The following is a 26,780-nucleotide window of genomic DNA, read 5'->3' on the forward strand; positions in this document are numbered from 1 at the left end:
GAGACGGAGTAAGAGAAGGGTTACATCTATTATTACTGGGGGGGATCCTTGTGTCTCTGCATCTTGATCCATTAATAATAAAGCTAGAGTAGTAGATCCGTAATGGTGGGATTCCCAGGGTTAATCGAGGAGTGGTAACACATCTGTGCTGTGTCATAATTTCTGTGGGATTTTGAGGTCTGGGTTTATTAGGAAAACTTGTGTGCAGTGTATGGGAAGGAATGTAGCAGTGCTGTAATGTAGTGGATAAACCTAACCCTTCATCTCTGTACTCCGTGGTGGATTCATCTGTTATTAATATACTTAGACCTCCCAGAGAAATGTAAAGGGTTCCCCCACTCAGGATAATCTCTGTTTGTTGGAAGGATCCCCTGATAATCCAAGCTGCTGTGGTCCACCGTGATCAGCTGTAATCTGTGCAGCAGCCTAGGAGAAAGTGTTCAATTTGCCTGCAGCGCCTCCAGAGGGGACATGAAGTGTGACAGTACGGAATTGAAATCTGTGAACTTTCTGTATAATGCATGGATGTGAAAGGGACTCTTTTTCGCCACTTTTTGTGTAATAGATTACAGTCCTTAAAGGGGTTTTCCCACAAACAAAAGTACATTTTAATCAATAGATCTTGGAATAATAATTGATGTGTTAAAAAAAAGAGATAATCTTATAAATGTGTCCCTGCTGTGTAATGGCTGTGTCTGACCGTGCAGGAACAAGGTCTGATCATACCACAGCTCCTGGGCAGGGGAGGAGGCAGAAGAGTATACAGACAAAGCAGCAGCTGCTATCCCATACTGTCCTGTCTGTATACTCTCTTTTTGTGTCCTCCCCTGCCCAGGAGCTGTGGTACGATCAGACCATGTCTCTGTACACTCAGACACAGACATTACACAGTACATATTTATAAGAAGATGGTAAACCCCTTTAAGAATTTTTTTTTCCATACAAGAAAAATGGATGCAGCACAGATTGTAAAAAAATTACAAAAGGGTCAGAAATGGATCCAGCACACTGAAATAAATCCCACACAGATTGCTTTTTATGCATAAGGAAGAGAAAACCCTAGTGTTTGAAATCGGTCTTATACTGGACTTAATAAACCGTATTGGAGGAAACCTGGTGATCTGTGGGGGTCTGACTGCTGGTTCCCTGGCAATTCTGAAATCATGACTCTAGGACCCTAATTACTGAGCCCTGTAGCCCCGTCTAGTCCTCGGCTTCATTTGTTGGTTATGGGGCTTTCAGAGAAAACAGAATACAGCGCTCGGGATCTCGGAAGCAAACCAGGAGATACAAGAGATTACTTAGAAATCATCCTCTAATAAATAGACATGGAGAAGTCTGCTATGCCCCGTCTGTATGTCGCTGGGCAGATAAGTAGGATCTTTGCATCTGTGGCACAAATTTACCCAATTAGTTTCCTATCTTTGCCCAGTGTGGACAGTATTATTGTGATCATTGCTGGTGTCGCAAAGTGATTAGTTTTTTTTTTTTTCAGGCTAACGTTTAATTGCTTTAAAAGCTGACATCTATTTTATTAAAATCCTTTGATCTTTGACAGCTCTTTTTTTAGTGCGGAATTCACTAGGGGGCGACAGCGAGCACAGGATGCAGCTCCTCCAATGTAAAGCTACTCTTTCACAGGCAGATTCCTACCCATAGCGAGCACCGATTGATGACCTATCAAGTTTCTTATTAAAAGCACCGCTCAGGTGTTTTTTTATTTATTTTGATCCTGGAGTGTTATCCTTAATGTCTGTTCCCTGCCTGTAGTAAACTACCAGCCGCCATCGGTCGAGATCTCAATGTAAGGCTATGACGACCTCTTGTTGGCTCTCATAGACTTACATTGGAAAGTGACCTCAAACACTGGAGCGATCCAACAGGTCACAAACGGCAGAAGATGGTCGGAGTGGCGCCGAGAACAGCTGGTAAGTATAATACTAGGGGAAGGGAGCACACATTAGTGATACCGCTTTGGGGGGTGAAATTAAAAACAAAACATGGGAGTGGTACTTTAAAGACCTTATTTCATGAGCCCAAGTAAACTGTATGGAGACTAACAGTTATTAGTACAGTTATTCCATACCCATACCTTTATCAGCTGCACATCACCAAACAAAACATTAAAAACAAAGTTCACAATACAAACTGTATACATTATTAAATATCTTAGACCTGATGAGGCTGGTGTACTTAATGTGAAAAGTCATGTTAGGTTGGCTGTTTTATTAAGGTTTAAATATAGACTGATTGACAGCTCCTCAGTGTCCCTCCTCCCTGCTGAGATCTCACACTGTTCAGTGCAATCTGCAGATGTCAGGCTGGTTGGAAGGGACTGGTTACACTTGGACTCATGAGATCTCACTCTATAGATATCAGAATTGTATAGCCATTCTGATTTTAAAGTAAATACAACAACCTCATCAGGTCTAAGATATAGTTAATAATGTACGCAGTTTGTATTGTGAAGTGTGGAGACAAATTCGCTATGAAACCTCATTTACTTTCATTCTACTGTAGCTTGGCACAGATTCCGCAACCGAAATTCTGCAATAGGGGGTGTGAACTGCTGCATTTGTGACTGGACCGACTCTTGAAATAAAACTGATGTGTAACGTGTTATTTATGATGTGTCTCTCCAGATTTGTGATGTCCTCCAATCGTCAGATCCGTGTGTTCCCCTCGCCAGCAGAGCTTGCCCTCTCTCTTTCGCAGCTCCTGGTTCATGAGTCCAGAGGAGTAGATAACTTCAGGATTGGACTGTCTGGCGGGAGCCTGGTGCAGCTTCTGAGCCGTGAATTACCCAAGACCGCCGGCCTCAACACTGAGGGATGGAAAGTGGCCATGTGTGACGAGAGGCTGGTCCCGTTCTCTGATCCGGAGAGCACATATGGCGAGTACAAGGTGTGTTGGTCGATTGCTATGATGCGAAATGCCCGGGTCATGTGTAGCCATCAATAACTAGCTGACAATACACATATAGTGAACTGAACTAATTGGCATTTCATGGAGAAAGGTTTGGTATCTCTGGTAAATCAATAGTTTTCCTCGGGAATCAGAAGCATTCGAATGTCCAAGAGCTTCCATATATAAATCAGAGTTTGCCGGAAACCACTAAATGCTATTGATAATGTCCGGAGCTTTAGGTTGGCCCTACACGAAGAGACGTCATGCCAGCACCCTTTGAATGTATACTAATAAGATACCACTGGTGAGGTCTTACCAGAGATTTTTGTGGTCTTGAGCACCCATAACATATGTAGACCCCACAACTAGGATCAATATGGGTCTTCCTTTATATAAGGCGCTTGATGAGCAGACTCCATGAAGATTTCTTTATGTACAGTTGTGACCAAAATGATTCAACCCCCAATACAAATTAGTTGTTTTTTTTTTAGCAAAAGTTTACAAAACATCTGCTGTTTGCAGTAAAAAAAATCAAATGAACAACATAAATAACTCAACACAACTAATATAACAAATCCAGCACAAAATGCCACTTTTACAGTATCAAAATTATTCACTCTCTTGATGACAAGCGTCTTTAGTACTTGGTAGAACACCTCAGGCTGTTGTGACTTGATGCAAACATGATACATAGCCAGACACTGGCTCCTCACAGTGTTCCTGAGGAATCTTATCTTAGCCCATACTTCATGGGCAATGGAATCAAGTTGACTAATATTGTTGGATTGTCAAAGGAGTGCTTCAAAAATTAAAGTTTGAAGTTACAAGGACATTGGCTATTTATCTGGAAGTGAGAGAAGGAGGAAGCTGTCACCGGCTGCCACCAGATTCTTAAGGAGGTAGGAGGTCAAAAAACCCTTGAGTAACTGCACAGGACTTGCAGCAAGATTGGGTGGCGGCCTGCTTTTTTTTTTTAAAACTGCAGCTTGTCTATTTTTGTAATGTTTTTTTTACCAATATAAAGAAATTAGTAAGTCCAAAAATGCAACTTGCATTGCCATCACTTTTTGCAGCATTTTTAGTGAAAAAATGCAGGTACAGCAGGATGTGAAACCCATTTATTTTTGTGATTTTCCCAAGTTTAAACCAAAATGTCTTGTTGTCCTCACCTGAGCTGTTTTCATTGGTACAGGTTAATAAAATTAGTGATATGTGTTAAAGTAAACAGTGCCCTACCAACTCAAGGCCCTACCAATGTGTAAAAGTAAACAGTGCCCTACCAACTCAGTGCCCTACCAATGTGTAAAAGTAAACAGTGCCCTACCAATGTGTAAAAGTAAACAGTGCCCTACCAACTCAATGCCCTACCAATGTGTAAAAGTAAACAGTGCCCTACCAACTCAGTGCCCTACCAAGGTGTAAAAGTAAACAGTGACCTACCAACTCAATGCCCTACCAATGTGTAAAAGTAAACAGTGCACTGATCAATGCACTGCCAATGTCTTAGGTAAACTATGCCTGAACAATTCAACTCCCCCCGCTGTTTTTACATTTGCAATTGTGTATTTTTTTTTTAAACCATATGAACTTTTTTGTTCAGAAAAGTCAATATTTTTTTCAGACGTAAAAACTTTTTCCACTAAATAACTTGATCAAATTGCTGTTTTTCCCAAAAATGTTTTATGGTTTCACACACAGTGGGTACGGAAAGTATTCAGACCCCTTTAAATTTTTCATTCTTTGTTTCATTGTAGCCGTTTGGCAAATTCTAAAAAAGTTCTTTTTTTTTTCTCATTAAAGTACACTCTGCACCCCATCTTGACTGAAAAAAACAGAAATGTAGAAATTTTTGTAAATTTATTAGAAAAGAAAAACTGAAATATCACATGGTCATAAGTATTCAGACCCTTTGCTCAGTATTGAGTAGAAGCCCCCTTTTGAGCTAGTACAGCCATGAGTCTTCTTGGGAATGATGCAACAAGTTTTTCACACCTGGATTTGGGGATCCTCTGCCATTCTTCCTTGCAGATCCTCTCCAGTTCCGTCAGGTTGGATGGTGAACGTTGGTGGACAGCCATTTTCAGGTCTCTGCAGTGATGCTCAATTGGGTTTAGGTCAGGGCTCTGGCTGGGCCAGTCAAGAATGGTCACAGAGTTGTTCTGAAGCCACTCCTTTGTTATTTTAGCTGTGTGCTTAGGGTCATTGTCTTGTTGGAAGGTGAACCTTCGGCCAAGTCTGAGGTCCAGAGCACTCTGGAAGAGGTTTTCATCCAGGATATCTCTGTACATGGCCGCATTCATGTTTCCTTCAATTGCAACCAGTCGTCCAGTCCCTGCAGCTGAAAAACACCCCCATAGCATGATGCTGCCACCACCATGTTTCACCGTTGGGATTGTATTGGGCTGGTGATGAGCTGCCTGGTTTTCTCCACACACGCCGCTTAGAATTATCACCAAAAAGTTCTATCTTCGTCTCATCAGACCAGAGAATCTTATTTCTCATAGTCTGGGAGTCCTTCGTGTGTTTTTGAGAAAACTCTATGCGGGCTTTCATATGTCTTGCACTGAGGAGAGGCTTCCGTTGGGCCACTCTGCCATAAAGGCCAGACTGGTGGAGGGCTGCAGTGATAGATGACTTTGTGGAACTTTCTCCCATCTCCCTACTGCATCTCTGGAGCTCAGCCACAGTGATCTTGGGGTTCTTCTTTACCTCTCTCACCAAGGCTCTTCTCCCATGATTGCTCAGTTTGGCTGGACGGCCAGGTCTAGGAAGACTTCCCAAAGGTCTAGGAAGTTTGGTGTTCCCCAACTTCTTCCATTTAAGGATTATGGAGGCTACTGTGCTCTTAGGAACCTTGAGTAATGCAGAATTTCTTTTGTAACCTTGGCCAGGTCTGTGCCTTGCCACAATTCTGTTTCTGAGCTCCTTGGGCAGTTCCTTTGAGCTCCTGATTCTCATTTGGTCTGACATGCACTGTGAGCTGTGAGGTCTTATATAGACAGGTGTGTGCCTTTCCAAATCAAGTCCTATCAGTTTAATTAAACACAGCTGGACTCCAATGAAGGAGTAGAACCATCTCAAGGAGGGACAAGGAAATGGACAGCATGTGACTTAAATATGAGCAAAGGGTCTGAATACTTATGACCATGTGATATTTCAGTTTTCTTTTTTAATAAATTTGCAAACATTTCTACATTTCTGTTATTTTCAGTCAAGATGGGGTGCAGAGTGAACTTTAATGAGAGAAAAATGAACTTTTTAGAATTTACCAAATGGCTGCAAAGAAACAAAGAGTGAAACATTTAAAGGGGTCTGAATACTTTCAGTACCCACTGTACATCTTAGATTGGTGGCCTAACACCTTGTGTTGTTCATGCAGCAAAAAACACAGCAAAAAAGTCAGCAAAACCTGCCTTTGTCTGCAGCTTTTTTTGACTGCCAAGAGATTGGGTTTTGGGTGCAGAAAAAAAGCAGCAAAAAAGCAACATGCGAACAGAATGGCTCTATTACCTCGCTGTTAAATCTTACTGCATTAAAATGAGTGATATTGACCTCTTCGCTTCTTTACACCCCCAGTGAACTTTGAAATAGTGGGAAAATGTTTTTAAAAATATGAAAAATATAAAAGTTTAAATCGCCCCCCTTTCATCCCATCCAAAATAAAATAATCAAAAAAAAAACCGCCTACACATATTTGGTATCGCCGTATTCAGAATCGCCCGATCTATCAATATAAAAAAAAATTAATCCGATCGGTAAACGGAGTAATGAGAAATAAATTCTAAACGCCAGAATTAAATTTTTTTGGTCGTCGCAACATTGCAATAAAATGCAATAACGGGCGATCAAAACATCGGATCTACCCCAAAATGGTATCAGTAAAAACGTCAGCTCGGCGCGCAAAAATAAGCCCTCATCCGGCCCAAGATCCCGAAAAATGGAGACGCTACGGGTCTCGGAAAATGGTGCAATTTTTTTTACCACTTAAATAAAGAAGAACCTATACATGTTTAGTGTCTACGAACTCGTAGTGACCTGGAGAATAATAATGGCAGGTCAGTTTTAGCATTCAGTGAACGTGGTAATAAAAAAACTCAAAAATCAACTGTGGAATTGCATTTTTTTTGCAATTTCACCGCACTTGGAATTTTGTTCCCGTTTTCCAGTACACGATATAGTAAAACCAGTGATGCCGTTTTTAAAAGTACAATGTGTCCCGCAAAAAATAAGCCCTCACACAGCCATATTGACCGAAAAATAAAAAGGCTATGGCTCTGGGAAGAAGGGGAGCAAAAAATGAAAACGCAAAAACGGAAAATCCCAAGGTCGTTAATGGGTTAAAAAAATGAAATAAATTCAAAATTTAAAGCACCGCTCCAGCGGGTTCTTTTTTTCAGTGCTGAAGTGGTGCTTTAAATCGAAGTTCCTTGCCCCCTGTCTCATACTCACTCACGGGTGTCTTCGCGTTTTTTCGGTGCCGCTCTGGTCCCGCGGCCCAATCTTGTGAGCGCAGCTTCTGATTGGCCCGGAAATCAGAAGTTACGTCACAAGCTCTCAATACAAGTCTATGAGAGCCTGAACGAGGCCAGAACGAAGCTCCCATAGACTTGTATTGAGTTGTGACCTCTGCGCAGCTCCAGCAAACACCGGAGTGATCCAGCAGGTCCCAAATTGCTAGCGTGGGAGAATTTTCACGCTGAAGTGCCGAGTGCAGGAGAATTTTCCCACGCTGTCAGTGACGTGCATGAGGTGAGCCGAGTTCATTGGACATGAACTCGGCTCATCTGGATGCCGTCACAGCGAGACACTGAGGAGCGCAAGCATGCCTGCGCTTCTCAGTGTCTGCGGCATGGCAAGCTGGATGGCAGCTTTCTGCAGCGATCCAGCCTGTCATGTGAATGTAGCAGAGCTGAAGCTGTCGTGGGAACCATGGAAAGGTAAGGATGATGTTGCTTTATTATTTTACTTTTATTGCAGGAGATCATTGGCTTCAGCTGGAATGGGTGTGATGGTAAGTATGGTTTAATTTAGAACAATAAAGAATTGTGTCTTTATTTCAATTAAAGGACTTTATTCTGGGTGTTTGTGTTTTTTTTTTTAACTTTCACTATGGGGTTAGTAATGGGGGTGTCTTATAGACGCCTCTCCATTACTAACCTGGGCTTGATGTCAGCTGGCATTATAAGCTGACATCAACCCCAGCCCTATTACCCCACTACCACCGCTACAGGGCAGTGGGAAGAGCGAGGCTAAGTGCCAGAATTGGGGCATCCTATGGATGCGCCATTTCTGGGGCGGCTGACGGCTGGTGTTTCTAGCCTGGGAGGGGGCCAATATTCATGGCACCCTTCCTGGGCTATTAATATCAGCCCCCAGCTGTCTGCCTAGCCTTTGCTAGCTATTAAAATAGGGGGGACCCCACGTCATTTTTTTGGGGGTCTCCCATTTTAATAGCTAGGTATTCAGCTGGGGGCTGATATTAGTAGCCTGGGAAGCTCCGTGGGTATTACCCCCTTCCCAGGCTTCAAACATCTCCCCCAGCCATCTGCTTAACCTCCGCTAGAGACTAAAATTACGGGGAACCCCACGCCAATTTTTTTTTTAATAAATCCTTTATTTTAACACTAAATGACCAGTATAGTAATCAACACTGTCACTGTACTTCATATATATGTGACTGACATGTTTCTATCTTTCTAATCTATGTGTGATCCTCTATTCTTTCTGTTATAAATTGTCGGGTACAGATGCTGAATTGCCGGCCGGCTTTTTTAAAGAGACGGTGCATGAAAACACTATTATTTTTTAAAATAAATCCTTTACACTAAATGACAAGTACAGTAAGCAACACTGTCACTGTACTTCTTATATATGTGACTGACATGTTTCTATCTATCTAATCTATGTGTGATGCTCTATTCTTTCTATTCTAAATTGTCGGGTACAGATGCTGAATTGCCGGCCGGCTTTTTTAAAGAGACGGTGCACGAAAACACTATTGTTTTTTTTAATAAATCCTTTACACTAAATGACAAGTACAGTAAGCTGAGCGCTGCCATCCAGCTTGTCATCCTTCAGAGACACTGCAGAGCGCAGGCATTATGGGAACTTCCGATTCCGGTATTCGATATTGTAAAAGTATCGGAACTCGGTATCAGAACTCCGATACCGCGAATATCGGTCGATACCCGATATTTCAGTATCGGAATGCTCAACACTACTTATGACTCTCTGAATATGGCGACAAAAAACAAGTGATTTTTTTTTTATTCCCAAGTGTGCATTTATTATACAAAATAATGAAACAAAAAATAAAACTATAGAAATTTTTTTTATGAAATCAACACTTTAGTTGTGCATCAAGGCGAATGGTGTAAAATTTAAAATCAGCAGCAGAATTGCTTATATGTTTATATTCCTCCCCCATAAAAAGTTAAGAAAAGTTAAGTTTATAAGTTATATGTACCCGAAAATGATCCCACTGACAAATACGGGGTAGTGCCACAATTACAAACCTAAGGGTGGTTGATAAGTTTCTGATCACTGCCGTTCCCAATGATGGGACCCCACACCCCATAAGACCACAAATGCTCCTCTTTATTAATCCGACACTTCTTTAAGAGTCCTCGTGTAGTAGCCTAATCGTACATGTCAAATCTTTCACAAACAAGAAAAAGTTATGGGGCAATTGGGGAAGTTACACAAGAAACAAGCGGCGTGTGCAGCTCATGGACGCCATCACAACCCGGGCGCTGACCTGTTACATAACCCTGTCATCCAGTGAAAGTGCCATCCGAAGTAGCACATGGTGGAAAGTCCTGACCTGCTCCCAGGACCTCGCTCTTCACTGCAAGATCTCATAGGTTTTCTCTTTCTACACTCCAGCTCTGCACTTTATTCCTTTCTGCGATGTTGCGGTCATTTATTTGGACTGGAAAAATGACTGTAATCCCTTCCAAAAGCACGAACATGAAATTTTAATTTATTTCCACTTTAAGAACTCCGACAGAAAGTGTCTTACGTGGCCACTGCACAACCTCCCCAAAAGAGGGGGAAAGAGGAAGCATTCTGCATACTTGTGATAGATATTAACTGTGATTGGTATAAAACTGATTCTTACAGTTCTCAAAGAGGTTCTGCAGCAGCCAGGCTGATGCATGTCTTCATAAAATACATTTGAGCTGCTGCTGTCAACATGAAGAGGTAACTTGGATGTTAGGGGTAAAGTAAATGTTCCTAGTAGTTGACTTGAGACTTCCTACTTTCCTCTTCTCAAAGATGTTCTTCAGAAGCTGAGGTGTGAAAAAAGAGCGAGAGAAAATATTCACAACATTTTCATTTTTTAGTCACTGCCCCAAAGCCTTTATTTTATTTCTCAGCTTGAGGTAGATGTAGGATTCAGCAATAAAACAATTCAGTAATCATGATATTCTCCTTCTCTCTTCACAAAGATGTTCTGCAGCAGATAGGGCACTGGATATTACCTGATAATATACACTCCCGCTGCTTATTCTCCATAAGAAACAGAGGAGCTTCATGTACATTTTGGAATCACTGTTCAGGTGTTGGCTTAGGATTATTCCCAACATTAAATGTCACCACCCATCACCCAAAGGTTAGGTGGATTGGTGGGGGTCTGTTTGCTAGGACCACCAACAATTCCTAGACTGGACAGCACTCCAACAGTTCCCAGAGGTCAGACGCCCAACGATCTGCAAAGTTGGAACCTAACGTTTCTCTGTACGTGCCCTTTATGTTATAACTTATCCAAAAGATATCAGGATAGGTGATAACTTACTGATTGATGGGGGTCCGACCGCTGGGAATCTGCACCAAGCAGTAGAAGGTCACTTTTATCCCTGTTAGTATGGAGCAGCAGTGCACACTCGAACACCACTCTTTCCCTGGTAGAAGAGCCCTGCGTTCAGCTCTTTCCAGCAGCCCATTGAAGAAAGAATGGAGCAGCGATCGGGCGTCAGACCTGTTGTTCCATTTTGTAACAGAGATCGAAGTAAAAAAAATAGAAAAATGAAAAAAGCATATACAGAATGGGAGGAATAGGGCTAAGCAACCACACAAGTGAAAAAGACTTGGGTATACTAATAGATCACAGACTGCACATGAGTCAACAGCGTGATGCAGCAGCAAAAAAGGCAACTACAATTCTGGGATTTATTAAGAGAAACATACAGTCTAGATCATGTGAAGTAATTACCCACCTCTACTCCTCCATGGTCAGACCTCATCTGGCATACTGTGTCCAGTTCTGGGCACCACATTTTAAAAAATACATGAAGAAACTGGAGCAAGTTCAAAGAAGAGCCACCAGGATGGTGAGCAGACTGCAAACTATGTCCTACGAGGAACGGTTAGAAGATTTGGGAATGTTTAACTTGCAAAAGAGAAGACTGGGAGGAGACTTAATAGCTGTCTACAAATATCTCAAGGGATGTCGCAGTGTAGAGGGATCAGCTTTAGGCTATGTGCCCACGATGCAAAAATGCTCCGGATTTTTTCCTGAGCGTTTCTGCATCTCCCTTGCAGAAAAAACGCATGTGGATTGTACATGCGGATTGTACATGCGGATTGTACATGCGGATTGTACATGCGGATTTCCTGCCAGGGACATGCGGATGTGAAGCGTTCTTCACATGCATTTCCGCATGCGGGTTGACAAGAACTTTCCAAGCGATTTTAGCATCAGTTGGAAAGTGCTTGACAACTTGGTCACAATATATAAATCCATGCAAACGGCATGGATTTATAGAGTGTGACCGAAAGAATGTTTAAAAATAAAAAAATAAATCTATACTTACCTTCTGATGGCCCCCACAGTCTTGCTTCGCTCCGTCCTGGCTGCCGGCAGATCGCGGTACACTACGCTGAAGAACCTGCCGTCACATGACTATGACGTCATTGCAGGTCCTTCAGTTCTCCGCGATCTGCCGGCAAGCGAAGACAAGGAGACCGGGGGCCATGAGAAGGTAAATATAATATTTATTTTTTATTTTATTCTTTTTTAACAGGTTGTATAGTACCCGGGTCCGGAGGAGAGTCTCCTGTCCTCTACACGCGGGTACCCATCCGCACATTGAAAAGCATAGATTCCGCATGTACATATACAGTAATGCGGATTCCATGCGTTCCAATGCAAGTCATTAGCGGCGAAAACGCAACTCTTCTGCAAAATAATTGGTAGTGCTGCGTTTTTTTCCACAATGATAACCCGCAGCGGAAATTTCCGCAGCGTGTGCACAGCACATGCGGATTATCATTGGGGAACATGGCAGACCTTCTACCATGCGTTTTTTAAGCGTTTCTACAGCGTTTTTGCCGCTGCGGAAACGCTTAAAAAACGCATCATGGGCACACAGCCTTATTCTCATTTGCACAAAGAAAGACTAGAAGCAATGGGATGAAACCGAAAAGGAAAAGATACAGATTAGATATTAGAAAAAACTTTTTGACAGTGAGGGAGATCAATGAGTGGAACAGGCTGCCACGAGAGGTGGTGAGTTCTCCTTCAATGGAAGTCTTCACACAGAGGCTGGACAGATATCTGTCTGAGATGGTTTAGTGACTCCTGCATTGAGCAGGGAGGTGGGCACGATGACCCTGGAGGTCCCTTCCAGCTCTACCTTTCTATGTTTCTATGCCACATCGGGAATAAAAATGTCCTATTCTGTCGATTGTTGTGGACCCCCATAGATCGGTAAGTTATCACCTATCTCGATAACTTTTCTCTGGACAGCCCCTTTAAGTTATAACGTACCCAAAATATATAAGGATAGCTGGTAGCTTACTGAGCGATGGGGGTCCAACCATTGGGACCTACACTGATTGGCAGAACTGGGATTTTTATTCCCATGTGGTACACTTTTATCTCCGCTACAAAATGGAGTGGCAGTCGAGCATGCGCATGGAGTGGCAGTCGAGCATGCGCATGGAGTGGCAGTCGAGCATGTGCACTGCCGCTCTATTCTAGTGGGAATAAAAGTGCCCTACTCTGCCTATCGGTGCAGGTCCTAGCGGTTGGACTCCCAGCGATTGATGAGTAATCACAGGTGAGAACTTGCATTAACCAGACAACCCCTTTAATTTTGGGAATAAAACACTTTAATGTTCTGCCTTTCTTGTCTAAAAGAGGTTCTGCAGCAGCTGAAGGATGCAATGTACTTCATCTCAACTGCTGCTAAACTTTTTCTGAAGCAATACTAATTAGTGTGAAAGTCAGCTGGCTGAGTGGCTACGTGCTCCCTTCTCTTTTATTTGACAGATGCCCTCTGAGACAGGAGACCCAGCTGTAATGGAGGCAGAGTTTGCATCTGCCTCGGGACCCTGATAACTGAGGGGGACACCAGTGTTATAAGTGGCTCATAGCTGGGGGGTTAGATTACAGATTTTGGATTGGTATTCAAGATGGGACCCAGAGATGGAGATTTACATAATGTCCTCCTACAATAAATGAGTTATATATCCCCGTACTGCTTTTTCTTTCCATGCATATTTCTCTGAAATTTTAAGAACCAAAAGTATATTCCATGTAAAGTTCAGAACCACATCAGAGACGGGAGCTGGAAAATGCAATCTCTATAGCGTAACCACATAAGCACAATCCCGGGGCGGCTCGGCCACCAACCCTCTGTTATGGTCACACTGGTTGTAACACAACCACAGGAGGGGGCGGATGAGTCCGTGGTTATCTGGATGTTACTTATGTTCCTCTGCGCACAATTCTTATGTCCATTCACCTCTTGTCACAGCGGCAGCTTGTTCCTCTCGGCCTCCTGTCTGAATCTCAGTTTATCGTCATCGATCCATCACTGACCGTGGCAGAGGCAGCGGCCGACTATGAAAAGAAGCTACGAGAGGTGAGGAGGACGCAGCGCTGTGCTGCAGGCGATCGCTGCCTGCCCAGCTATCTGCCATGTACACCGGGGTATATTGCTTATATGCAGGGAAATTGCACAAATTACAAATGATCCCTGTGTGTCGCAGGAGAGGGTCCACATTGTGATCAGGTTATTTTTAAGGGGTCCTTTTAACAAGTCAAGATTGTCTAAAGCGTCTTCAAAGTATAACCGTTCTTTTAATTTTTGATTCATAAATTAATAGTAAACATGAAAATAAGAAACTTTGTAATATATCTTATCAAGGAAATCTGCTTCTTTCTCCCTCTGGACTGATCATTCATTCTCAATTCACGGGTAAAATCTATTTCAGTGAACACAGATTGTTACATTACTGAGATAGGAGATGACAGTTGGTGCTGATAAGATTCTATGGAGGGGGAGAAAGGAGGGCTATGCTTCCAACTCCTCCCTTCCCTTACTCTCCCCCATCTCTCTCCATAGAATCTTATCAGCATCAACTGTCATCGCCTATCTCTGTAATGTAATACAGCTTCTACTGATAAGATTCTATGAAGAGGGGAGGAGCTAGAAGCAGAGCCCCTCCTTTCTACTCTCTCCATAGAATCTTATAAACACCAACTGTCATCTCCTAGCACTGTAATGTAATACAGCTTCTACTGATAATATTCTATGTAGAGGGGAGGAGCTAGAAGCAGAGCCCTTCCTTTCTACCCTCTACATAGAATCTTATGAGCACCAAGTGTCATCTCCTATGTCTGCAAAGTAATACAGCTGCTACTGATAATATTCTATGTAGAGGGGAGGAGCTAGAAGCAGAGCCCCTCCTTTCTACCCTCCTCCATAGCATCTTATGAGCACCAACTGTCATCTCCTATCTCAGTGATGTAACAATTTGTCTTCACTGAATATACTGTAGATTTTATCTGTGTATTGAGAATTAATGATCAATCCTGGAGGAGAAAGAAGCAGATTTCTCTGATAATATAATATAAAAAGTTTCTTAATTAAGTACTATTGATTTATAAAATAAAAATATAAAACAAAGGTTACCCTTTAAGACTAAGTTAACATGAGCGTATAAAAAAAGTTTTTTCTTCTTTCAGAAAAAATGGACATTTTTTTCATTTGTACTGCATTAGTTCTTATCCATGAGCAGTGAATAAAATTGACACTTTGTTAATGATTGCAATGTATCTGTAAAAATCCGCCCCTATACAGTTGTTCTGTAAGGAATCTGTTGTTTTTTGGGGGCGTGGGGGTGGTTTGCTCATAGACTTGAGTAGGCGAATCTCATCCATGATACTGATTCCTGCCATCATTACTTTACTGATCATTCATGATTGTTCTGATCTGTTCTTGTTAATTTTCCTTCTCTGTATCTTCTGTTCTTTACCTAGAAACTTGTTCATTTTTCTTAGATCTTCCCCGGGATTGACCTCCCGATTTTTGACTTGCTGATTTTAGGAATCGGACCAGATGGGCACACGGCTTCACTCTTCCCAGGACATCCTCTCCTAGAGGTAAACTCTTTCACCCTAATGTAAGCAGATCAGGTCAGCCACTGTGTCATCAGCGGTACCTCGCTGAGGGCTGGTATCTAGTTATTAAGATATCCCTTATTGATAGGATAGGGAACAACTTATTGATCACCTAAGGTCCAACAGTTTTTTGGAATCTCCGACAGTCCCACAGAGAATGTATGGCGTGGAGATGTTCATGCTGATCCTCCCTGTTCTCTGGATCTCTGGGGGCCCATAGGGTCAATATATTATCCCCTGTTGTATCAAAAGGAGATTAGCATAACACTTTAATATCAATATGGAAATTATTTTTCATGATAAATGCTACAGACAGTAGGTGTAATTTTTTCACCAGCTTTGACGATTCAGAACAAGAGGATCATTCTTCACGCTCCTCAAGATTGGAGGTTCTTGCTCCAATTTTTATGCCAATTTTTGCTCATCAGCATTAGATCGGAGAGTTGCTGTGGATTTTCCACATCATAAATCCACAGTGGATTACAGTAGCTGTACAATTTGTGAGATCTGAATAAATCTCATCCTTATGTGAGAAACAGTGGTTAATTGGTGAGCAGCAGGAAGTGTCTCCCACTACCAATGACCATCTTAGATGACAGAATAGGGGACCCGGGAGTCAAAGGCTTGCACAAGATACAAGGCATCAGTAAATATTGATGTTTAATCGGAGAGTCACTTTAATGTTCAGAAGCATCCTCAGACCCTGCAAATCTATCTAGTGTAAAACCGTGAATAGTAGACCTGGGGAGTGGAGGGGGATGCAGCTGCAGCTTCTCAACCTCAGAGTTTCAGGAAAATAGCATGAGGGAAAATGTATATTCACTCCCTTCCTTCACCGATTTCTCCTATGTGATTCTTCATCAGGTGACAGATAAGATTGTGGCTCCCATTATTGACTCCCCCAAGCCTCCTCCGGAGAGAGTCACCCTCACACTCCCAGTGATCAACGCAGCTAAAACAGTCGTCTTTGTGGCCACAGGAGAAGGAAAAGCTGCGGTCTTAAAAGTAAGTTGTCCGTTCTTCACCAAACTCATATTCTCCTTCATACATCATGTACTCATAAGCCTCTGCAATTCACTACATCACATTATTTAAAGGGATTGTCTCGGACTAAGTTGTTTTATTTTTATTCAATCACCTTATATCCTAATCTAGGGGGTAACGTTTCTCCTTGTGGAGAGTGACATGCCTGGTGTCATGCTGGTGGGTGTGAACCCACTGCGCCACGGACCAGACTTACCCTGGACGGGCGTAACTAAGCGACTACCTGGTTCTTCACTATACCCTCTAATGGTGAGGTTAGGCTTGAGGTACAGGCAGCCGCCAGGTACCACTCCAGGGCAGTCCCCGGTACTGAAGCAGCTGACACCAGTGGTCAGGGACGCAGGTACAGACTTGGAGTGTCAGGCAGGACAGGTTCAGGATCACTGGCAGTATGGATACTGGTGCTTGTTCATACAGAACGGGTTTGAATAGAATGGTTGGTTCAGAAAAGACAGGACTGGTTCAGGATCACTGGACAGGTACTGGTACAGGATTGCAGAACGGGCTTGACAATGGACTAGTAGGTTTTAGAAATGTTAGGAACTTAAGGTGCCAGGCACCTCCCTACAGGGGGGGGTGCCTTAAATACTTAATGCCTCTCAGTTATAGGCTGGGGCCATTTCTGGAGTGCGCGCTGCCCCTTTAAGAAGCAGGGCGTGCACGTCGCCGGATGACCTGTGTGATATGCGGGACCCTGAGATGCTGCTAAGTGGCGGTAAGCATATCCATGCTGGGGGAAAGGGAGGGGAACCATGCAGGGATGCTGGCATTACACCTGGGATACCAGTGTAAGGAGGCTTATAAGCCATGCATGCTCTTCTGGGAAATTAAATATGCAAATTACCTCTTCAGAGAGGAAGAGGGCTAGAACTATAGTACTACCTATTGGAAGTAGCAATCCTAAAAGTCAGTATTGTCCCTATGACGACTTTTGCAACATGCTTTGGGATAATAGCCAAACCAGAATCTCAATTTGCAGACACGTGTTTTGGGGTGTTGCTCCTCATCGGTGCAAAACCTCCTTACACTGGCATGCCAGGCATGTCACTCCCCACAAGGAGAGACGTTACATCTTAGATCCCAGTCAGAATCCTCTCATACAGCCAAATCAGATCTCATGCTTTGCACCGATGAGGGGCAACACAACCAAAACACCATGTCTGCAAATTATATGGGTCTCACCTGTTAGCGCCACGTCCGATCACATGCTGTACGTAATGTACATGATCTTCCACTGCTCAGGTATATTTCATACATTGCATATGCGCTGTGAGAAAGAAGGAGACATGTAGTGAGAACAAGGGAACCGTGAGGATATAATTAAGAAAGGTATGTTACAAAAATACATAACATTAGCATTTAAGGTGTCTGAAGCATTATTTTTTTTAGATTGGTGGCGTCTGGATTCTGAGACCACTGTGTAAAAACGCTCGGCTCACCAAGCAGAAACACTTAGCTCCTGCATGAGTGTGCTCATATCGGTGTACAGACCCATAAACTTTCTATTGAGCTCGTACACCACTGTGTGCGCACCCATGCAACACATAAGCATGATTGGAGAGCTGAGTGCTTTTGCACAGTGGGTAGAGTGATCAGTGGGTGGTCTACCCGGACTCCCACCACTACACAAGGTGCTCTTAAGGAGCTGCATTACATAAAACATATAAAGATTTAGTTATATGTTATACAACCTTAGTCCTAGAAAATCCCTTAAAGTCAAATTTTGAACAAACATCCCTGTATTCAATTTCCACAACTTTTTTGAAAAGCAAAACAAACCATTACATTCCATCACCAATTCCATTTATGTTTCTCCAGCGCATCCTGCAGGAGGACTCTGATCCATTGCCGGCCGCTCGGGTCTCTCCAGTAAACGGTAAACTGCTCTGGTTTCTTGATGAACCTGCTGCTCGGGATTTAACCTGCCCTGTAGAGAAGCACTCGGTCCTGTAATGTTACGCTAAGAACGCCAGCATCCGGAGCCGGTTCAGAACCAGAGTCCGGAGCTCCCCACACTTCATCCCTGGGTCTACCAGGGCCACAGGCAGAAGCAGAGAGCCGGACAGAGCAGAGCTACAGATCATAGTCAAGCCAAGGATAATTCAGCCACGGGCTGGTAAGAGACACACAAACCAAAACAAGCTATACTTAGTGATTGTTCTGATGATGGAGATGCGCCGTGACCAAAGACAGAACTGCAACAAAAGCCAAGGATGCAAACACTCAGCCTTCTCAGTCATGGACAGAACTGGAACCAGGACCAGGATAGATAGCCAAGAACGTAGAGAGGAACCCATAGAACCGTAGCCAAAACTTCTGGCAAGGACCCAAGTTGGCCAGAACATGAAGCTTTGCTGAACTGCCCCTCATCTCCGCCCCCTCCATATTCTTGACTCTGCCCGCTGTACCCTTTGACGATCTGTCCCCCTCTCACATCTGCCTCCTGCTAGGGTTAGCTCCTCTGAGTCAGACGAGCCACAGCTTCCAAAAGGTTTGCACATTCCGAGTACACGTCACGTGACTGCACAGTAATAAAATGCTAACTCCTCCATCCCCGGCGTGGTGTCGTCATGTGTGAGCGCCAGAATGGGGCAAGCAGGCGGGAGGCAAAGTAACATTTCATTGGTTGTCCAGGACTGTCATCAATATCAGATCGGTGTGGTCCGGCACCCGCACCAATCAGCTGCTGCAAGAAGCAGGAAAACCTCAGCTCCTTACACCATATAGTGGTCATTCTCAGGTACTGCAGCTCCACTCCTATTGAAGTGAATGGGAACTGAGCTCCAGGATATAAGCGATCTACTACTGATTACATAATGACTCACTTAATCTGCCTACATTAGAGTGGATCTCGGCTCCCGTTCACCTCATCTGCTTATATTAGAGTGGAGCTCCTCACCCGTTTTCCTAATCTGCTTACTTTTGGTTGCAGGGTCTTTAGCATTTGTCATGAAAAATAATTTTCATGCCCTTATTATAGCGTTTAGACCAAGTTAAGAAGTTCTCCTCTATTGAGGGTCCGAACCCTGAGACCAGCAGTGACCCCAAGAATGGGTTTCTGAAGAGCTTCATCTGAGTGGAGTAGAGGTTGAGCATGAGCATACGTATGTGCACCCATTCAGTATTTTCAGCAGATTTTTCTGTACCATAGACCAGAATGTTGGCAGGCGTACAGTATGTGCGTTTTTATGCATTTCTGCGTTTTAGAGACATTATTATTTGCTTTTTTCCTCACTTATTTGAATAGTTGAAAAACGCTGCAAAAAACACTGAAAGAACTGAAAGAAAACACATTGGTTAGAATTCGCAGGGAGAAAAAAATAAGCAGCGTGTGCATGAGATTTTAGAAATCTCATTCATTTTGCTGGTACTGTAAACTGCAGCATTTTTTAACCTTAAGGCTGCGTGCCCACTATGCGTTTTTCAAGCGTCTTTGCCGCGGAATTTCCGAGGCGAAAACGCTTAAAAAACACTTGGTAATACGTGCCCCATGATCCCCAACGATAATCCGCATGTGCTGTGCACATGCTGCGGAAATTTCCGCTTAAGATTATCATTGCGGTATAATACGCAGCATGTCCATTAATTTTGCGAACACGCAGTGTAATTGCCGCCATTGACTTGCATTGGACCGCGTGACATCCGCATCACTGCATCTGCACATGCAGATATCACATGTGCGGATGGTACACAGGTCTGGAGGAGAGGAGACTCTCATCCAGACCTGGGTACCATGGTACCTGTAAAAAAAAGAATTGAAAATAAAAAATAAAGATTATACTCCCCTTCCGATGTCCTCCCGTTGTTTTCTCTGCTCCGTCTGGTCTGCTGTATGGGTCGCGGTGTTGTGAAGGACCTGCCATGACTTCATTGAGTCATGTGACCTGACACATGACTCAATGACGTCACCGCAGGTCCTTCACAACACCGCGAGCCGCCAAAGACACCGGACGGAGCAGAGAAAATACCCGGATGACATTGGAAAGTGAGTATAATCTTTATTTTTTACCATTCTTATTCTTTTTTTTTTTTTTTTTTTACCTAACTTGGTCACACTACTATAAATCCATGCCGGTTGCATGTATTTATATAATGTGAACAAGTTGTCAAGCACTTTCCAAGTGATGCTAAAATCGCTTGGAAAGCGCTTGATAACCCGCATACAGAAATGCATGTGAAGAACACTTGACTAAAGCTTCTACCTGGCAGGAAAAATGCATGTAAAAACCGCATGCATTTTTCCTGCCAGGGAGAAGCGGAAAAAATATGCAGCATTTCTGCATCTAGGGCACTTAGCCTAAAAAAAATGCAATGTGTGAACAAGCACTTAGATTCAAAGACTTGGAGCTTTCCACGAAAAAATAATTTGACCTTTTATCAGAAGCCCTCACCCAGCCAAAGCAGTTGTGCTTTGCACTGATGAGGGGCAAACACCCCAAAATGCATCCGCAGAACGAAAAACCAAAACGATCAGATGAATGGGTGGTCAAGACACGTCCTTGTGGATTTTCGGAAGTCCATAATTCATAAGTATGGCAGGATGCTCCATAAATTCTTTCTTTTTTTGAGTCATGTCATGTTCTCAAATTCCTTCATGGCTAGCATATACTGTATAACGTCACTGAACTAGCGATTGACTGCAGCGGTCATCTGTACGTATGAATGGCACATCAACACTCCAGAATAATACATTCTTATGGGCTCATCTGCTTCTCTAAGCCAAAGGTCAGGGATTAGAAATATGAACCAAAGGGCACAGATGATGGCACATCAGACAGGACTTGCCGGGCGGCATGTGAATCAGCGAGGACAACTGAGTATTCAGGACGGCAGGCTGACAAGCGGAGGTGAGTACTTGCAGGTTAATAGCGTGACCGGAAGTGAGAGCGCGCGCGGGGTGTGAGCACGTGGGCTGTGGTGTGGCTGTGGTGAGCGGCGGGCGGCGAGGTCCGACTCGGCTCGCGGCCCTCTGGCGAGGGAGCCAGGCGGAGGTGACCGAGTGGACCGGTAGGAGGCGACCGGTGGGACGAGCGCAAGAGAGCGCTGTGATAGCGTGCAGCGCCGGCCGGCGGAGGGCGCCAGGTGGTGGTGACCAGGAGGACCGGTAAGAGGCGACCGGAGGGGCGAGCGCGCTGTGATAGCGTGCAGCGTCCCTAGAGGAGGTGAGTGAGGGGCAGGAGGCCGCGATAAGCGGCCCTACTGAACCCGAGTGTGTACTGTACTGTACTGTATTGTATTTGTATTGTAATTGTATTATATTTAAGTGCTCCCCCCCGGCCTTATTTAAATTAATCCCCTGTCCATACTTGATCGATCTCCCCCCTATCCATATTTAATACAACTCCCCCGGCCATCTTTAGTGATCCCCCAGTCCATATTTAATTGATCACCCCCCGTCCATATTTAAATTGATCCCCTGGTCACCCCCCATCCATATTTAACTGATCCCCCTGACCACATTTAAATTGACCCCCCCGTCCTCATTTAATTGATCCCCCAACCACCCCCGTCCATATTAAATTGATCCCCCCAACCACATTTAACTGATCGATCCCCCCCAGCCCATAATCAATTGATCCCCCTTGTCCATATTTAATAGATTCCCCCTGTCCACTTTTACTGATCCCCAGTCCCTATTTATTTGCCTTATCCCCATCCATATTTAATTAACCCCCTGTCCATAATTAATTGATTGATTCCCCAGTCCACAATTAATTATTTCCCCAGTCCATAGTTAATTGACACACCGTCCATACTTAATTAATCCACCTGACTTACTTATCTGATTCCCCCGTCCATACTTGATACTTAATTGATCCCCCGTCCATACTTAACTGATCCCGCGCCGATATCTAATTGATACACTTGCACATCCCTAATTGATCCCCGTCCATACACCTATATATAAATAATTGTGTTTTGTATGTTGGCCGGAGCCGTGCAGTGTACATCTTGCGCAATGTATGCATTCCGTGAGCAACCGCTCGAGGATCCATACTGCTGCGAGAGATGTGAGCATATCGTGCACTTGGAAGCCCAAATTCTGGATCTAAGTGCTCAGATAGCGATACTGAGGAGCATCGACAACATGGAACGGAGTTTGCTGCTCACCGAGCAGACACTCAATGGGTCAATACTGGGGGTGGAGCATAGAGGGGAAGTGCAGGCTGAACAGGCAGGGAGCTGGATAACAGTTAGGAGGGATAGAGGGAAGAAGTATAGGAAGGCTGGTTCAGAACCGGCATTATTGGAGCACGACAGATCCTCTGACCGCCGGGGGAGTGTATGCTCCAGTAATGAGGGGGAGGGGGGAAGTGTAGGGTAGGCAAGACAGGTTCTGGTAGTGGGTGACTCTATTATTAGGGGGACAGACAGGGCAATCTGTCACAAAGTCCGGGATCGCCGAACGGTGTGCTGCCTCCCTAGCGCTCGAGTCCGGCACATCGCGGATCGGGTTGACAGGTTACTGGGTGGGGCTGGCGAAGACCCAGCGGTCATGGTCCACATCGGCACCAATGACAAAGTGAGTGGTAGATGGAGGGTCCTTAAAAATGATTTCAGGGACCTAGGTAGGAAGCTTACAGCAAGGACCTCCAAGGTAGTTTTCTCAGAAATACTACCAATCCCGCGAGCCACACAGGAGCGCCAACGGGAAGTTAGGGAGGTGAATAAGTGGCTAAAGAGTTGGTGCAAGGCAGAAGGGTTTGGGTTCATGGAGAACTGGGCCGACTTCGCGGTCGGCTACAGGCTCTACCGTAGGGACGGGCTGCACCTCAATGGGGAGGGTGCAGCGGTGCTGGGGAAGAAGATGGCTAATAGGTTGGAGGAGTTTTTAAACTAGAGACGGGGGTGGGATGTGAGGCAAGCAAGGGGGAAGGGGAGAAGTGAATATAATGAGGGTGGAGAGGGGGGTGGGGATAGTACAGTTAGATCGTTAGAGAAGAATAGGATGCTAAATAACCCCAAAGTTTTATCTTGCATGCTGACCAACGCAAGAAGCCTGACCAATAAGGCGGATGAGCTGCGGGCGCTTATATCGGAGGAGAGGTATGACATCGTAGGTATAACAGAGACTTGGCTAGACGATAGCTACGACTGGGCGGTAAATTTAACAGATTATAGTTTATTTAGAAGGGACCGGAAACAGGGGAAAGGCGGAGGAGTCTGCTTATATGTAAAGTCATGTCTAAAGCCCAGACTAAGGGAAGATATAGGAGAGGGAGAAGAGGGGGTCGAGTCCATGTGGGTAGAGATAGAGGGGGCAAAAAATAATAATAAAATATTACTGGGGGTCTGCTATAAGCCACCAAATATAACAGAGGAGAATGAGAATCTGCTATTAGGACAAATAGACAAAGTAGCAAGGCATAATGAAGTGATTGTAATGGGGGATTTCAACTACCCGGATATTGACTGGGAAACAGAAACCTGTAGATCGCAGAAAGGAAAAAGGTTCTTGACAAATATTAAGGATAATTATCTCTCCCAACTAGTGCAGGAACCAACGAGAGGGAAGGCCGTGTTGGACTTAATATTGACTAATAGGCCTGATAGAATAACTGAGGTACAGATAGGGGGGCACCTAGGTAATAGCGATCATAATATTATCGACTTCAAAATGCCCTTCAGTAGGGTTATCAATAAGGGAACAACAAAAACATTAAACTTTAGGAGGGCGAAGTTTGATCAGCTGAAAGAAAGCCTTCAACTTATTGACTGGGACAAAGTTCTTAATCAAAGGAATACGAATAGTAAATGGGAAACCTTCAAAAGAATTCTGAATACTCAGTGCGAGAGGTATATACCGTATGGGAATAAAAGGGCCAGAAATAAGAGGAAACCAATATGGTTGAATAAGAACGTAAAAGGGGCGTTAAATAGCAAAAAAGAGGCATTCAAGAGATTAAAACAGGAAAACAGCAAGGAGGCACTAATGTGTTACAAGGAAAAAACGAGAACCTGTAAAAAACAAATAAAAATAGCGAAGGAGGAAACAGAGAAACGTATTGCTAGGGAAAGTAGATCAAATCCCAAACTGTTCTTTACGTATATAAATAGTAAAAGGATTAAATCGGATAATATTGGACCGATAAAAAGTGAGGAAGGCAAAATCATAGAGAAAGATGAGGATAAAGCTAATCTATTAAATAATTTTTTTTCGAGAACTTTCACAAAGGAAATCGAACTAACAGGAGAAATGAGAAGTGACAAACTTAATCCTCCACTAAGTATGACTAATCTAACCCAAGCTGGGGTACAGAAACGCCTCAGTAACATTAAAATAAACAAATCACCAGGACCTGATGGCATACACCCACGGGTACTAAGGGAACTAAGTAATGTGATAGACAGACCGTTATATCTTATATTTAAGGACTCTGTTGAGACTGGGTCTGTGCCACTTGATTGGCGACAGGCGAATGTAGTGCCAATATTCAAAAAGGGAGCGAAAAGTGACGCCGGAAACTATCGGCCGGTGAGTCTGACGTCCGTTGTGGGCAAAATTTTTGAAAGCTTCATTAAAGAGGCAATTACGGAGCATCTTGATGCTAATAATCTTTTAATCCCAAACCAACATGGATTCATGAGGAATCGCTCCTGCCAAACAAACCTGATTGACTTCTACGAGGAGGTTAGCTCTCGAGTAGATCAGGGGGAACCAGTGGATGTCGTGTATCTCGACTTCTCAAAAGCGTTCGATAGCGTGCCACATAATAGGTTGGTATACAAAATGAGAATGATGGGGCTGGGGGAAAATGTCTGCAAGTGGGTAGCTAACTGGCTAAAGGATAGAAGGCAGAGGGTGGTTATAAATGGAATATACTCAGATTGGGTAAGCGTCACTAGTGGGGTACCACAGGGGTCTGTACTAGGCCCAATGTTATTTAATATCTTTATTAACGACATAGTCAACGGGATAAATAGTAAAATATCAATATTTGCAGATGACACAAAGTTATGTAAAACAATTAATACAAAAGAGGACAGTGCAGACCTACAGAGGGATTTGGATAAGCTGGGTAGGTGGAGCATTAAATGGCAAATGAGGTTTAACGAGGAGAAATGTAAGGTCATACATATGGGAAGGAAAAATGGAAGTCACCAGTACTCACTGAATGGGAAATCATTGGGGAATTCAGAGATGGAGAAGGACTTGGGCATCTTGATTGATAGCAAACTAAATTGGAGTGCCCAAAGTCAGGCCGCTGCTGTAAGGGCAAACAGGGTAATGGGATGTATCAGAAGAGGTATAGCTGCAAAGGATGAGAACATTGTTCTTCCACTGTACAAAGCACTGGTCAGACCACACCTGGAATACTGTGCTCAGTTATGGGCCCCACTATATAGAAAGGATATAAATGAGCTTGAAAAGGTACAAAGGAGGGCAACAAAATTAATAAAGGGAATGGAGGGACTGCAATACCCAGAGAGGTTGGCAAAACTAGGACTATTCAGCCTGGAAAAGAGAAGGTTGAGGGGGGACATAATAAATGTGTACAAATATGTTAGGGGACAGTATAGAGATCTTGCCCGGGATTTGTTCAAAAGGAGGGATATTACGGTAACAAGAGGGCACTCACTAAGACTGGAAGAGAAAAGGTTTCAGCACCAGCATAGGAAGGGGTTCTTTACGGTAAGAGCAGTGAGAATATGGAATTCACTGAGTGAGGAGACGGCAATGTCGGATTCACTAAACCAGTTCAAGCGGGGACTGGATGGATTTCTAGATACCAGGCAGATTTCTGCATATACTTAAAAATAAAATAAAATAGTAGGTTGATACAGGGATTTATTCTGACTGCTGGTTTCAGAGTCGGGAGGGAATTTTTCCTCAGGTGAAGATTGGCTAAATCATTTGGGGTTTTTGCCCTCCTCTGGATCAACTTTAGCAATTACAGACCTAACAGGTCGAACTTGATGGACGCAAGTCTTTATTCGGCTTTACAAACTATGTTACTATGACAACTGAGTATTCAGGACGGCAGGCTGACAAGCGGAGGTGAGTACTTGCAGGTTAATAGCGTTGTTGTTGTTGTTGTTTTTTTTAACATGGCAGGTTCCCTTTAATAGCAAAGTACAAAAAGTATGAAGCGCTTCAACACCATACTGAGCAGCAGTGTCGAATTTGGTGTTGTCAAAAACTCACCACCTTTCTGACAACAAGGGGAAACAAGTTCCAGGTGAACCGAGTCTAGACTACTGTTCCATCAAGACGTAACTGTAATCAGCAGGTAAAACTCTAATAAAAACCTATTGTAACATCCCTGGCGGCGTGCTGGCATGGCTTACCATCTCCCACCATGCAAGACCGCCAACTTACCTATCAGTCCTGGCTGCACACTTTGCTCCATTACTTGCTGTGTGCATGTCTCTTGTCTGATTTCTTAGGGCGGCGGCGCTGTTACTTCCTGATTCT

General features: G+C 43.7%; 1 protein-coding gene and 1 long non-coding RNA gene across 2 annotated transcripts in view; one reads left to right on the plus strand and one right to left on the minus strand.

Annotated features, from left to right (window-relative positions):
• The window catches only part of PGLS (6-phosphogluconolactonase), a 25,050-nt gene extending 6,136 nt beyond the window's left edge, over window positions 1-18,914 (plus strand). Inside the window, exons 2-6 of the mRNA XM_073653827.1 lie at window positions 2,643-2,904; window positions 13,671-13,778; window positions 15,200-15,301; window positions 16,184-16,324; window positions 18,182-18,914. Of these exons, the coding sequence (XP_073509928.1) occupies window positions 2,650-2,904; window positions 13,671-13,778; window positions 15,200-15,301; window positions 16,184-16,324; window positions 18,182-18,316 (741 nt within the window). The 5' untranslated portion in view covers window positions 2,643-2,649 and the 3' untranslated portion in view covers window positions 18,317-18,914. The remainder of the gene's footprint in view (window positions 1-2,642; window positions 2,905-13,670; window positions 13,779-15,199; window positions 15,302-16,183; window positions 16,325-18,181) is intronic.
• Window positions 9,292-26,780, minus strand: LOC141166795 (uncharacterized). Its single transcript, XR_012251350.1, has 3 exons — window positions 26,685-26,780; window positions 17,546-17,630; window positions 9,292-10,199 (listed from the first exon to the last, which is right to left on the minus strand). It is a non-coding gene; the product is annotated as an uncharacterized lncRNA (long non-coding RNA).

Source organism: Phyllobates terribilis, unplaced genomic scaffold (assembly GCF_046119375.1).
Source record: "Phyllobates terribilis strain yellow unplaced genomic scaffold, ASM4611937v1 Scaffold_11__3_contigs__length_659146591, whole genome shotgun sequence".
NCBI classification, from domain to species: Eukaryota; Metazoa; Chordata; class Amphibia; order Anura; family Dendrobatidae; genus Phyllobates; species Phyllobates terribilis.